The 14619-nt window shown below is 39.2% G+C and overlaps 3 protein-coding genes across 4 annotated transcripts in view; 1 reads left to right on the forward strand and 2 right to left on the reverse strand.

Annotated features, from left to right (window-relative positions):
• Positions 1-20: 20 nt before the first annotated feature.
• Positions 21-14619, forward strand: part of LOC144651269 (leucine-rich repeat-containing protein 69-like) — a 204359-nt gene continuing 189760 nt past the window's right edge. The window contains exons 1-10 of one of the 2 annotated variants that reach the window (XM_078511204.1): positions 21-255; positions 495-621; positions 1780-1852; positions 2566-2682; positions 3079-3157; positions 3539-3610; positions 4403-4504; positions 4792-4832; positions 5122-5260; positions 5934-6897. In XM_078511204.1, coding sequence (XP_078367330.1) covers positions 79-255; positions 495-621; positions 1780-1852; positions 2566-2682; positions 3079-3157; positions 3539-3610; positions 4403-4504; positions 4792-4832; positions 5122-5260; positions 5934-6053 — 1047 coding nt within the window. In that variant the 5' untranslated portion in view covers positions 21-78 and the 3' untranslated portion in view covers positions 6054-6897. Of the gene's footprint in view, positions 256-494; positions 622-1779; positions 1853-2565; positions 2683-3078; positions 3158-3538; positions 3611-4402; positions 4505-4791; positions 4833-5121; positions 5273-5933; positions 6898-14619 lie in introns of those variants that run through there. The other variant, XM_078511205.1, reaches the window with a different exon arrangement.
• Positions 6950-8033, reverse strand: LOC144651279 (melanocyte-stimulating hormone receptor-like). The gene has a single exon (XM_078511212.1). The coding sequence runs from the start codon at positions 7960-7962 to the stop codon at positions 6982-6984; it is 981 nt and encodes a 326-aa protein (XP_078367338.1). The 5' UTR covers positions 7963-8033; the 3' UTR covers positions 6950-6981.
• Positions 8729-14614, reverse strand: LOC144652090 (uncharacterized). Its single transcript, XM_078512122.1, has 5 exons — positions 13872-14614; positions 12754-12974; positions 11332-11430; positions 10934-11047; positions 8729-9049 (listed from the first exon to the last, which is right to left on the reverse strand). Exons 1-5 carry the CDS (start codon positions 14208-14210, stop codon positions 8884-8886), a joined length of 939 nt encoding a protein of 312 aa, XP_078368248.1. The 5' UTR covers positions 14211-14614; the 3' UTR covers positions 8729-8883.

A 14619-nucleotide genomic window follows, 5' to 3' on the forward strand; every position in this document is an offset into this window, starting at 1 on the left:
GTCGTTCGCTTGAGTTGAGAGCCTGAGCATGAGAACTAGAGTTTATGAGCCCGCGAGCATTACTGACATGGATACAAAATGGCGGATAGAATTTTGCTAAACGCTACAAAAGGAAAGCCGAAATCTCTGAGTATTTGCAATAAGCAGTTGCGAAATGTTCCGCCAATAATCGGCAAAATAACTTCTCTAAAAACTGTGGATTTGAAGAACAATGTATTAACAGACCTACCTCCTGAATTTTCCTCACTTAAACAGGTGACAACTGAGATCTTCATGTTTATATCAGCTGGTCTGTTTACTGTTTTTGTAAGCAAAAAAAATGATAACGGGCAACGCCATTTTACAGTTAGGATTAGATAGTGGTTGTTAAGTAGGGAAAACCACGATAAACAATTATACTTATCAGGAATCAATTGATACGATTATAAACTTAATTACACATATTACATCAACTGATTTTTATTAATCGATGAACTATTTTTTAATGTTTTTAGCTTGAGTCCTTGAACCTCGGAAATAACAAGCTTGAAGGTCTTCCAGAGGTCCTTTCCTTCTTGTCTGGCTTGCAGAGATTACATTTGTTCAACAACCAATTAAAGGAACTTAATTCTGTTGTTCTCAGTGAGTATAATAAATTTTCTGTTATAATAAATTGAAATAACTTAACTTTTTTACAATTCCACAGGCCACTATAATATTAAATGTCAGTAGTCCTGGAAGATTCAATGTAGAGTATAAAAGATCTCTCTCTACCAGCAGTAAAGTTTTGAACACCTGTGTGAATTATAGGTGCAAGGTCAGACATGTCCTTTGCAAGAAGTTTCCATTCCGATGATGTGGTGTGCTCTGTACAAAAACTCCTGCAGAGTCTTTGATCTATTGTTATGCACCTATCAATGGTTTGCCCAGGATGGGGGGGGGGGGCAACCCATGGGAATTTGACTTAGGGTAGTAAATCAACTGGGTAGGGATTTTGACATCCTCAATAGTCCCCTTGGTGAAAAATTTTACTCAATCCCCATCTTGGAAAGCGGAGAGGACCTGGCCAAGGGTGGGAATTTGACTCTCAATGGAGACCCAAGGGTGGGGAAATTGACATTTGAGAACCTGAAAATGTCAAATTCCCCTGGGGTTTCCTGAACTCCCATACTGGGGCAAACCATTGATAGGCGCTTTATTTTCATTTGATCAAAGCTGTTATGCACATCATTAGTATCCACAGCCATGAGAGCAGAGAGGGGATGGGTGGGTTAATGGCAGTTCACTTTTTTGCTTGTATATTTTTTATGCAGCTGATACAACATCAACTGAAATCTCAAATGGCTTTAAACTGGTTTCCTATATTATACCCCCAACATATGCACATATCACTGGGACTTCAATTCCCCCTGGGATGGAGGCAAAGGTTGATCAGGATTATTCCAAAAGGGTGTAGTATCTTTGATTTCTCAAGGGCTGGAGGAAACCAATGACTTATTAAATTTTTAAACAAACAGCTACTCCAAAAAATATCTGTACCTCTCCCCGCAAGGATTTTGGCTCAATTTAACGCCTCCCTGACCTCCACCATTCATAAACTTTCAAGTTATCTATATACTTTCTTTAAAAATTTGACTTTTGACACTTCCTTCTCCTCGGAATTTACAAAATTGACTTTCCATAGGTGGGTGTGGATACTGTATTTCATGGCAGCATACAATGCTGATACTGGGATAAAAGATTGATCGCAGAACACTTTGGTCTGGCCTGGTAAATTTTTTCCTGTCATGTTCTTCTTAGGTGGACTTCAAAAACTCACATTTCTTAATCTGAATGGAAACCAGCTACATACATTACCAAGTGAAATAAACAGGTATAATAATATTATTTTATATTTAACAATTATTTGCCGAAGGAGAAGTGATTATTGTTGAATAATCCTCGAGATGAAGTTGAGGGGATTATTCAACAGTAATCACTGAGCCTGAGGGGAATAATTGTTTTAGTATAATTTTCAGAGGTGAATATCAAGAACTGCAAAAAACAAAAGAAAGCATGAAAACAACAAACACAAGTGCTCCCTTGCATACGTGTAAACCAGTTTAATTCATCGATTGAAATCGTAATTTACACTCAAGTTTAATTTGAACAATAAAACAAAACAAAACCAACATTACGATCAATTCTAACCCCTTGAAAACCATCTCTTGAAAATATTTTCAGTCCAAAAGCCTTGGTAGGTAATTTGCAAAATTCCCAATGTTACATGTATAAATATACAGGACTTGAAGGGATTTCTTTTAAAAGAGAGAAATTTTCATTCAGCATTAATGCCGCCATGTTCACTAGCCTGGGTGGCAAAAGTGGCATGGCTTAGTAGCCAAACCTTCAGATGCTATATTCATCGCCTAGCACGGTGAATATTGCATCATAATCCGAGCTTCTTGACCAATCAAAATTGAATTCACTTCTGGAAATTATATTAATATGTAATAGTTTCAAATTACAGCAGAATTAACCCTGCTGTAAATTAATATGTTAATTAAAAATTTAAATTATTTGTTGAATTGTTCTTTTTACTCCCAGGCTGGTGTCCTTGCAGTTCCTTAGTGTGGATCACAATCAATTACAAAGCATCCCAACAGAAATTTGTCACTTGATCAACCTGACAGAACTGCATCTTGCTGATAACCAAATATCAAGGTATTAATAAATTTAAAATATCTATTACAAGCCCGTCATGGTATTGTTTTGAACCTAGGAGTACCAGTGCCCAATTCCCCCTATAGTGCGGGCTTGCAGAAATCATGGTAGTTGTATTTATCAAACCATGCGCAAGACTCAGCAATGTGCATCATTGCTGAGTCTTGTGCATGGTTTGATGAATATAACTACCGTCATTCCCTGCAGGCGCACGCTATAGAGGGAATCGGCCATTTCAGAACTGTTGTTAATTTTGAAATAAATTGGGAACTGAAATATTAGTAGCCAGGATGTGTGACTTTTTCATGCAGTCAAAGTACATTCATTTTGTGACCATGTGGAAACAAAAATTGTTACTAAATGCAGATTTCGACTGTTTGTTCCAAATGAATTTAGCCTTCCAGAAGATATGGCATTTCTTCGGAATCTTGCAAAACTCTATGTGTACAAAAACTTTATTGAGGAGTTACCAGAGGTATGGGTCTTATCATTAAATTGTATACTGGATTTATAACATAATTTTGAGTGCAATTTGGAATAAATAAGCATGAGTATTTTCAAAGGCTAACAAAATTGCACCAGCCCATAAAGCAATTGAAAAATTTTCTAGTCTTTGCCGCTGTCTTCGAAAGGCTTCAGCTGAACTTCAGCCATCTTTGAAATACCTCAGATGATTCTATCAACAGTCTTCACGTTTCTTTATACTCAGAAATCATCGTTATTATTTGCACCAGTATTACAACTTTGCACTCCTGTTGCACTTTTCTACTCTCACTGGTATGTTACAGGAAAGCTTCACTCATTTCATAGCCAACAGAACTCTGTTATACTATTTTATACTGTCTTGTTTTGTCAGGGCTTATCAAAATGTACTCAGCTCAGAGTACTCGATGTGTCAGCCAACAGACTGCGAATATTTCCTGCTGAGGTTTGATGATAATGTATTTTTTTTTTTTTTTTTGCTTTCTGTGTGAGTGAAATCAAATTATTAATATACTAGAATACAGGTGTGGTGCCGTTCTATCATTCCACTAAAATTTAATCAGTTTGACAACATATGGTTGGACCTCAAAAAAGTAGACAGGCATGCAAACAGAACACTGAGGTGTCTTCTTGGGAGATTTCTTGTTTGTGCGTGGCTTAGTCCATTACGGGAGGCTACACTTAGTTTTCTCTTTTATATGTTAAGCTTATTCATATTTTAAAAGATTTATTTCGTACCTTATTGTGGGCAATATAAAATAAAAAGGACAATTATTTTTTTGGTAACTGTCGTTTTGTTAACTCCACACGAAAATTTCACAAAAAAAACATCACTGGTGTTTGAATGGTAATTTTACTAAATCCATTATCAAAACCATTAAAGCCTGGTTTTCACTAGCGACGCAAGCACACTGAAGCGCAAGGATAACAGCTCTTATATCTCCGTGAAACCGGCTTCGACTCAAGCAAAAGCACAAGTGGCTGGATCACGCAAAAAGGGCAAATCGGCAAGCACAAGGACAAGGATCAAAATTTTCCCTTTTCGCGTGATCGCGCTTGTGCTTGCGTCGCTAGTGAAAACCAGGCTTAATGGAAAAGCCGAACCCTTACCATGTTTTTCGGAAAAAAAGCCAGAATGGGAAAAGAATATAAACCACTTTATTAAAAAAAAAAACGCCAATTTTAGGAATTTTTTCCTGTGCGTTTTCGAAACATAATTTTTGCTTTGTTGTTTCAGCTGGCGCATCTGCCATTAAAGGAACTTTATTGTGAAGAAAACAACCTTCTACAACACATACCTGTACACTCACAACAAGAAGATGAAGTTTTGACATTAAAGGTAAGAAGAATTCAGTCACCTACATGTACACTTTGCAATTTATCTGTGAGATTGTTTACTTTCTTAGTTTTATAATATTTATGTGTCGCGAAACCTTGAGAGATTTACCACGAACCGGGAAATACTATACCACTCACAAGGACTTAAAAAGTATCGGTAACATCTCGAATGATTAAAAATATCGGGACAACACGTTCCTCAGCGTTGTCATTCCCCCGCTCCCCGTTTACACACAGCTTCGTCTCCATCTGTATATCATTTTTTATTGTTATCATTTTACATTTTAGGAGATTACGGCACGTTCAGTATTGAAGGAGCTCAGAGACGGGTAAGTTTCCCTTTGGATGGATTACGTTGATTAAGGTTTTTATCACGCTTTGTGATTGGTTTAAAAAAAACTCACGCCACATACAGTCACCGCCTTTTCCACCAATCAGACGCAGTCAGTCACACGCGTTTTTGTTTTCCCGCGCTTTGCGCTGGTTACGTGCATTGGTTTCGTTTTCTTATTGGTTCATTGCGTTGTTCAAGTTTGTTGTGATTGGCCGCTTTGGTTTTGGTTTTTGCCACTCAGTTAAAAACCGCTCAACCTTACAACCTTTGTTTCTTTTGAACAGACGATCGTTTGTAAAGCGTGCAATACGACACTACCCCAAGGTACAAGAAATGCTACAGTACGCCAGTGAATGCGCGGTGTGTGGACAATCCTTCCTCAACACATGGCTGGAGTGTGTACACTTTGTGGACGCCCATAAAGTACGTTAAACAGTTCTACTGCCTTTTTTCTGTTGTCAGTTGACTTGCCATGAAAGTGGTAAGCTACGCCACACGTGTTGTGTGAAAATTTTAGCCTGAAGTCTTAGATTTCAACGCTTGTTATTTACTGTCAATTTTATCCAATGTTACCCATCCTTGTCCGATTTCGATATATTGTTACTTTTTGATGTTTTTATACCATTGTAGTTAAAGAACGGCATGTGAAAAAAAGATATGGTTCCCCGTCTCCAAAACTAGCCACCGCCTTTTATTACTCGCTGTGGTTCTTCGCACTGCTCTTCAACTAACAGAAATATGCACGGAACAGGTTTCCTTTAGTTATACAGTATCTCGATATCCCTAAACCACTTTGAATTTAAATTCCCTTGGTTTCCAATTATGATCATGAATATGAGACAAGGAAAACGGAAATTAAACTGGTTTCAAATATTTTATCCAAAAACAACTTAGTCTTTTTAGAGCTTTTTCAGCTGTCACGTCCTCTGAGCATCATTCTATACGTGCAATGCTATGCTTATACAGGTACTGGGAAGTGTATCTCCGAGTAAAAATTATATGTTGCGTTGGTTAAACTAAAACTAAAGTTGATCTCGGAGAAAAAATCATTCAGTGCATTATTTTGTATATTTAGATTTATTCTGACTTTTTACAGATCTTGCGCACCAGGACTAAAACAGGAATAATTCCAGTGCGAGGCCTCTTGTGCTCTTACAAATGTTTTAACTCCGAGGGACACGACTATTTTGGCATCGCCTATGTTGGAGACACTTGATGGTTCATTACACGAGGATGTATTCACGTTCGCTGAAGTCCTATGTCGTGCCAAGATGTCACTTTCTCGCCAAGCAGATTGTGGAGTTGCATTCTTAAGATGCTCCACAAGTTTCGGAGGCGGTTTCAGTGAAACGATTTCTTCCAGACACAGTGCCTGACATACGAGCGGCAAACTGTGAAGGAACAGACTGCAGTCAAAGGCCGCGCGTTTTCTTCTTTATTGCCTTCTCGTTTCTGGCTGGCTCCTGGCTGGTTTCTGATATGTGGCTTTGTTATTTCGCATGGAGGAAACTTGAGAAAGAGTCGACGTTGAGAAACAAGTCTAAGTTCGTTTTCAATTTTTCGTCGATGATTGTTTGAAGTATTCCTCGTGTTTGAAGGTGTAAGATCATATACGGTCAATTGAGACAGAATAATGACTTCTTTTCGACACAGTCGGGTACGTTCAAGGGACCTGTGTCATATGTAGACCATTTTGTGGTCACAGGCGAAAGACGTTAAGCACTTCATGGACTTTGAATATTTTAACGAGTATCGTAAATTAAGTTTAGATTGTACAGTTTTAAAGTAAAATTCGTTTGTTTATTTCTCGTACTTTAGACTGATTCTTCTGGCAAAGAAAGCTGCTAATTGAGAGACTGGTTGTTAAAGTTTTCTTGTAGTACAACAATATATCATGAAATAATGCTAAGGATTATCTTGGTCTTTCGCACTTTTACCTTTGGGAAGGTAGTTATATTTACCCCAACCTCGATTCAGTTGATTTCCTTACTTTTATATCCGTGGATAAAACCCTTGGATAAAACCCGTGTGACCATTTAAATGAAAGCTATTGAACAATATGTTTGTGTGGCGCTGTTTGCTTACCAATGTTTTGCCAAAAGAAATTTGCGATTTTTTTCGGTGTTGAACTTTTGTAGATTTCCTCATTGCTGGAATCTGTCAGGAAGCATTTCTTTTATAGCGTTGGGAATGCGTCTTATCTTCCAGCAATAAAACGCGGGGTTTACCAAGGAATTCATGAACAGAATGGTGTGAGTAATATTGAATGCTGCCTTGAAACGGTCATCGTTTGATCTTACCACGGCCAACACGATGTTCAGGACAAGATATGGCGAGTAAAACAGCAGCATTAAAATCACCAGGAAGATAACAGTGCAAATGGAAGACTTGTATTTGGCAATGTTTGATGCTTCGGTCAGTTCTTGGCTTTGCGGTCCTGCAGTCTGGAGGTCTACCCCGACTTTCGTTTGGTGTTGGTGAATTAAGCGGAACAGCTTAGCGTACGCGAGAGTTGTCACGGTTAAGCAAAGTACTAGCAGGAGAATCATGCAGTACAAAAAGCTCATTGGGTAAATAAAGAGAGGAATTGTTAAAATAATGCCTGTTAACCACAGCAACCCCACTACTCTGATAGTCCATCGAATGGTGACCACAGTACGGTAACGTACGCTGAGGACAAGAGCTAGAAGCCTGTCGATGCTAATAGCAGTCAGCGTAGTTAGAGAGACTGCTCCCAAGACAGAACCAAGCGTCTTGCTGCCGAGTGAAGCGAAGCAGTGAAGCGATATGTTGCCGTGTATAGCGGCGATTTTGTGAGCGACAAAAACTGGTTGAACGAGACACCCTACGCCAAGATCGGTCAGAGCTAGATTACTGAGTAGTACATTCGATGGAGTGTGCAGTTGAGATTTCCTCCACACTGCGAGAATGACCAGAATGTTCAACACACTCGCTGGCAAGGCGCAAACAGAGTTCAAAACGATGCTCAAGATATATGTGCTGTAGAAATTCTCAACAGCGCTTCGGCTGTAATCGATATAGAAGCAGTTTATAGAGGAGCGAGGCTGGCTCGAGTTGTTCCCCGAAGTTACGTTCCATTCGCTTGAATTATATCGTGTGGCCATTTTTGCGCTGTAACTATTATAAAACGAGGCGTTGAACTGAGTCAAATATGCCACAAATATATAAAGCTTGAGAAGGAAGGCGGAAGTGGATTTTGGGCCCAGTAGATTATTCTTGTCGAAACACTGGAACTAAATTAAATATAGTATTCAAATGTCGAATGAGCTTGCCTAATGGTGTATACCCATAAAGATTACACGATGAAATCCGTACCAATCAACTGAAGTCTTTTTTACTTTACAGTATTTGTTCAGCTTTAATACTTGAATAAACGATTGAATCTTATTGACGGTGATCAACCACGGTCAGAAAACATCTTAAAAAGAAGATGACAGTTTTCTCACGTTTGTTGTCATCTTAATAATGGGCGAATGGATTTCTTAATAAAATTAAAAAAATACCTTAAAAGAAAGTCTTAAATCCGTCACCAATATTTACTTCCCATGCAATAAATGATATCGACGAACATCCCGCATTTAATTTGCAGAGTTTTGTTAGCTGGAAATGGCCGCTTCGATTAACGCTTTCAACAAAACGCTGTTTGTTTTGCGGTGTCAGTTTCAGTCCGTTCTTTATTGATACACCTGTACTCTTTATATTTTGAACATTTTTCGTTTTCTTTACATGTGAAAATGAAAGTGTTTTTGTAATTTTCTGAACGTAATGCCTTGAAATAGATTCTGCAGTAGAGTCTTTTGCCAGCAGATCATGGCCAGCTTTACTGAAAAGTAATCTAATCTGAAAATACATCCGTACAAAATGCCTGCTCTATCACCAACGCTTGTGCAAACTTCGTATTGCCAATGTTCAAATAAAATATAAAATGTTACATGTTTTATTTACCTACAGAAGATTGTTTCTAAAGCTAATGTATTCTAATCGGCTCGATGCACCTTACAAAACAAACAAACTGACAAAGCTTGTTACACAAATTTTGAATGGTTAGCTCGTTTACACAGCTTCTTCGGTCGCGAGTTCCATTTGTCGACTTTGTTGAACGGGTTAAAGGGGTGGGTGGTGGTGACAAGCCTGCTCACGGGACCCTTGTGAGCAAATTCCTTCTTCGTATATTCATAAGGTGGATAATATCTAAGAGAGAAAATTACATTCTATAGTTAGACAATGATAAAACCTTTGTCTGGATAATGCGAGACAAACTGTTATTTTATTTTTATTGGTTCGTCGTTTTTCTTTTTTTTTTTTTGGTGGGAGGGGGGGGGGGAAGTAAATATAAAAATTGCTTTAAAACCCGCGGCGTTGTGACTGGCTACATGAGCATGAGGTCAAGATGGCTGAATATTATACCTCGTTGTTTTTTTTTTTTTTTGCGTGTTTATGGATCTCGACTTCGTCTATGTCCAGTAAACACGCAAAAAATTACCTTGGCCAATATCCAGCCATCTTGATCTAACGCTTGGTCAATAACCTGTACTATATATCGACGTGACCTGATGTGACAAAAACGAAAAACGCATGAAGTCCTTACAAAGTATTACCCGACAGGCTTGATGTGCAGCCATGCAGCCCGGAAAATGAAGCTTCAAAATAACTTTGAAAGCCCTAGGAACAACTGAAAATGAGCACGCGCTGATCACTGATCTAAAAGTCGCTACGCAAAACTTTTCAATAACCCTAAAATGATCCCGGAACAATCGCGCGAGAGCCGAAGAGTCTGGTTTGAATAAAAACCAGGTACAAAGTTGTTTGATTGCGTTGTGGCTTGATAAACCAGGCTGCAAAGCAACTACCGACAGTGAGGGTGAAAAAGTCACTGAGTGCAAACCAGGCAGGGCGATAGCAGCTTAGCCAATTTGGGCCTGGGGCGTACTACATAACGGTGCCTGAATACGGAGCGTGCGCAAAGGCACAGAAACTGTTGCTAAGGTAAACATTTCTTGTGTCAGCGGCATTTTCTAACGTACATGGCACATGAAAGAGCAAAGACTGCGACTTTTGCTTAAAATCTGAGTCAAGCCAAGCATTGAAGCAGTAGTTGGCATGATTTCCGTATCAACCAATGCTGTTATCGCTCATCAAATTCTCAGCTTTTATTCATTTTCTATATAACATATTTTGCTTTTCATTTTAACGTTTGTATCATTCTAGTATCATAAAAACCGTTTATCGTAAATAGTTTTGCGCCATAGTTAATTATCACCAAAGTGTTTTTAGTAAAGAATTTATTGTTGTTATTATTTATAAGGTTAATAAAAACTTGCTGATGCTACCATTTCCTTGTTCAAAGAAAGCAATAGTTCAAACTATAGAGTGCCTATTTTTAAATGGTTGTTGTCAAGCTTAATACCCGAAAAAAGATTTTAAATGATTGTTGTTAAGCTTAATTCCCGAAAAAAAAAAGATTTTAATCTAAGAAGAAAACTTTCGAGCTTTTTTCGTTGGCGTTTTCGAGCGTCGACGTTAGCGGGTGAACCTACATAGTGATGATGTCATTCTTAGCAGCAGCGAATCGCAAGCATTTCCTAACTATCCAGGCACTACTACGAAGACAAAGAATATCCTGCCTTGCTTACCCCTCCACATTCTCGTCCCCATAGCCCTTTCGTTTCTCTTAGCCGGCTTCGCACGAGAAAAAAAGGGCTCTGGGGTGGATTTTTTTATTTTTTGGAACAAAGGATTCCTAAACGGAAGTCGAAACCGTAACGCCATTTTCTCATACATTCTTTTGGAACGTCATGACTGCATACATGAAGACCGGAAGTACTAGAATCTAGGACTGGAAATCCTGTGTCCCCAGAGCCCTTTGTTTACTTGTGCCAAGGCCCAGCGGGCTAAGAGAAACGAAAGGGCTATGGGGACGAGAATGGCCCCTCCATACCCCGGTGCAAATGAAGATTTCCAACACTTGTTTAATTTTCCCCTGACTGAAAATCGTCGACTACGCCTGGATAAAAACGCGAAATCCTTCTCGGAATCCAAACATGTATTTTGTAGAAAAATATATCGTAACCGTACCTGTATGTCAACTTAGAAAAATTTACAAACACTTCATCCCATGATCCTTGAGGAGGTCTGGGTTCCACTGGGTATCGAGAAACGTAGCCTTTGTAGCCGGGTGTGGGCCTGGTGCTGAAATCCAAGCAGTAAATGTCGGTAAGTAAGATTGCTGCCGACATAATATTTATTGGCTCCTAGCGCGGCCAGAAAATCATTTTGAATCAAACCAAATCTGTTTTAGTTCTAGCCTCGGTAAAGTCTTTCAGTTGGCAGAGTTTCAAGCAAAATTATTTTTTGACACGAATTTGAGTGGGTGTTTTCCAGAAAGACGGCCTCTTAAGTACGCGAACACGGAGACGTCTGTGAATTTACTTCTTTATAAATTACTAGCATATATACACAGAAGGAAAGCTTACAATTGTACATTCTTTTTGTCTCCAGTTTCTTGCATTTTAGGCATTCCTATTGTTTCTTGTACTCCTTTTTCTGAACCAAGTTCTTGATTTTCTTCCATTCTAACAAGATTAGAGAATAGAGAATAAATTAAAAGAAATTTAACCAGGCCAAGTAGCCAATGCTTTGCTTTTACGTCAAAAAAATACAAGAGTAAACCTCCTAGTGTTATAAACTGGGAATTAGATATGTTGAACCAACACCGTTCCCTTCATAGATGGGATTGTCGCCCTCAGCACAACCGAAAGTCGGTAAGCGGAGAGCACGGAGTATTCTCCTCCTCTTAGCTAGGGCTTTCCACAAGTTGCTCGAGATTTCTCAAAAAGTTGCCCGTAATTTCTCAAAGTTGCTCAAAAGTTGCTTCAAAAATCCAAAAAAGTTGCTTCTAATAATAAAAGTTGCTCGAAAGTTGCTCCAAAAAATCCAAAACGCTGCTTCTAATCAAGATAATTTCGCTAAATATATGCTAGTTTCCCTTTGAGGGTAAGATTTCTAAGCAGTTTTGTGCAATTTTACAGCAAAAGGAGTATCTTAATATTAAGGGGAAAATTTGTTAAATAACAAGGATTCCTTTAACTGAGAAAAATCGTGAAGATATCGATGACGTCATGTTTGCTGACGAGTTTGTAATGTTTTAATGCAGAAAGAGGACCAGAAAGAGCAGAAAGTTGAAACGTAACTAGATGTTCCTCGAAAGTCTTCGGCAAACTTCGTAAATCTTCGGAAACGTTCGTATTGCCTTTAAACAACGCTCGGACAACCTTCGGAGATCTTCGGTCTGTAAATTGCCCAAAATGCAACAAGTTGCTCGAGAGGAAAAAAGTTGCTCGAAGGGGAAAAAGTTGCTCGAATCCTGAAAAGTTGCCAAAAAGTTGCCGAGCAACTTGTGGAAAGCCCTACTCTTAGCCCTTATCGTTTTCTTAGCCGATCGACCAAGCCTTGGCACGAGAAACAAAGGGCTCTGGGGACAAAGGATTTTTGAATTAATTCGAATTTTTTGGCTGTTTAAAACAGATAATTCTTGGACGGAAGTAAAAAAAACGCAACGACTCTCTCATATATTCTTTTAAAACATCATGACTGCATACATAAAGACCGGAAGTCCTAGAATCTAGGACTGAAGATCCTGTGTCCCCAGAGCCCTTCGTTTCTCGTGCCAAGGCCCCCACCGGCTAAGAGAAACGAAAAGGGCTATGGGGACGAGAATGAGCATGATGAGGAAGAGTCGACCGACTGGTTTTCAGGATACTCAGCCCTTACCTCAACCTCCTTGCCACCGCATCACCCTTCCCTGGGCACCTCCCCACAAATCCCCTCCGATTCACCGACTTATGAAGATCTTATTTTATAGACACCACCTAGAAGACACTCTAATCCTTCCTAACCTTTCTGTTGACGTAGGAATGGCAGGAAACAAGCTGTCTGACTCGTACTGGTGACACTGATTAGGTCTTGTTTGGAATTGGTCCCAGACACACGCAATCTTTTGCCATATCCCCGGTTCACGTTCATTTCTTACTGCTCGGTATCTTACGAGGTCCGCATTTTTTTCGTGGCTTGGTAAAGGGACTATCTCCTCCTCATCGGCTGGAGCTTCACGGTAATCCTTTTGTCGCACAAAATAAACAAACATTTTAAAACAAATTGGTATACCCCAATGGGCGTGAATACCCTAGCTAGCCGTTGTTCATTCAAGGGCGGTAGGGTTTTTTACGTCAGGGCCGTGAGGCTCGAAGACGATAAACCCCAGGGTTCCTAGGACCCTTAGACCATTTATCATACCAAAGCGATAAAGTAGAGAGGTAATCATTTATCTCGGAGCTTATTTTCTAATCTGGCACTATATGTTTTTTGAAGTATAGACAGTAAAATGTACGTAGTATTGTTGCTGTAATCTTGTGCACACGTGAATCTCATTTACGGTCAACTCCCACTGTAACAAACACCTTTCGGGTCCACAATGTTACGTCCCTAATAGAAGAAGTCGAATAGCGAGAGTTATCAGTTTTCAGTAATTCTAACTTGCTGTGACTTCAACTCCTGTCCGTAATAACGGGGTGTCCTTAATAGCGAGGTACCCGCAAGGCGGAAGTTCACGGTAGTCGAAAACACTCTGCCGACAAACACTAAGATAAGATAAGAAACTTTATTTAAGTGTCAAAACCTTATAGCCTGGAAAAATAATACCATACTAATTAGGAGACACTGCTAAAAACTAAAAGCTACACTAATACTAAATATAAATACAATAAAAATATATATAAGTCATATAAAAATGCTATTATAATCTATGATATAAAAAAGACATACCAATCTAACTGCTCGGACATACCAAGATTACCTAAGACATACTAACAGTTTTCTTAAACTATATATTTTTCCACCTCAACCTACTTCTGAAATGCGATAGCAGTTAATAGTCCCGATACTATGGATAATAAACAAAGTAGGCCGGAAGGAAGTCTGAATACCTTTCTTGATCTACTATTTCATAAAAACCTACCATTTGTGGTGAAAACGACAGCTGCTTTTTCTCTTTCTCTTTCTCTTTCCCTTTTATTGGAGGCAAGTTACTGCTTGGCTCTTGTGCAGTCAGATCCTTCTTTCTCTTGTCTTTTAAACCCCTGATGTTGCCGAGTCCCAGAGCTGGCGGCCGACTCATACCCGAGGTAGGTCTGTGCGGACCCGTCGGCAGGTTAAATGGAAAAGATCTCGGCTGGAGCTTTAAACTCTGCAGCACGAACCTCGGAATGGTGTGATATCTTGTCGGGTTCTGAGGAACACGCATCTCAAGAAGGCGCGTCATATTATTTAACGAGATTACATCTAATGTATCTGCCATGGTTAGTCCGAAAAATTTATAATTTTTTTTAACGTTACCAAGGTCTTTCTAAGTTGAACGTACGCACAAGGTTATGACGCAATAGTTATAATGATTGTTAATTAACACTAATTTGCGCGCGCCTTCCGTGCTGTTTCATAGACTTATGCTGAAGGAAAGACGTCTGTGAGTCATTCACACTTTACCATGATCAGATGGCGATTGCAGATGGTTTCTTTAATGCTGACAATCAACCGGGGATGAGGGTAATTCTTGGAACTTTTGATGGATTGCCGCTTGGTTCTGCGCCCAAATTCTGACCCTTTTTCGCGCCAAAGTACGATATTTTCCATGTTTATTTATTGCTAACGTGGTCTCTAAACCCATACCAATTTTAGGCCTGTTGGTCTCTTTAAAGCGGCCTTCACGT

Source organism: Oculina patagonica, chromosome 4, assembly GCF_052425735.1.
Source record: "Oculina patagonica isolate OP01 chromosome 4, crgOcupat, whole genome shotgun sequence".
NCBI lineage: Eukaryota > Metazoa > Cnidaria > Anthozoa > Scleractinia > Oculinidae > Oculina > Oculina patagonica.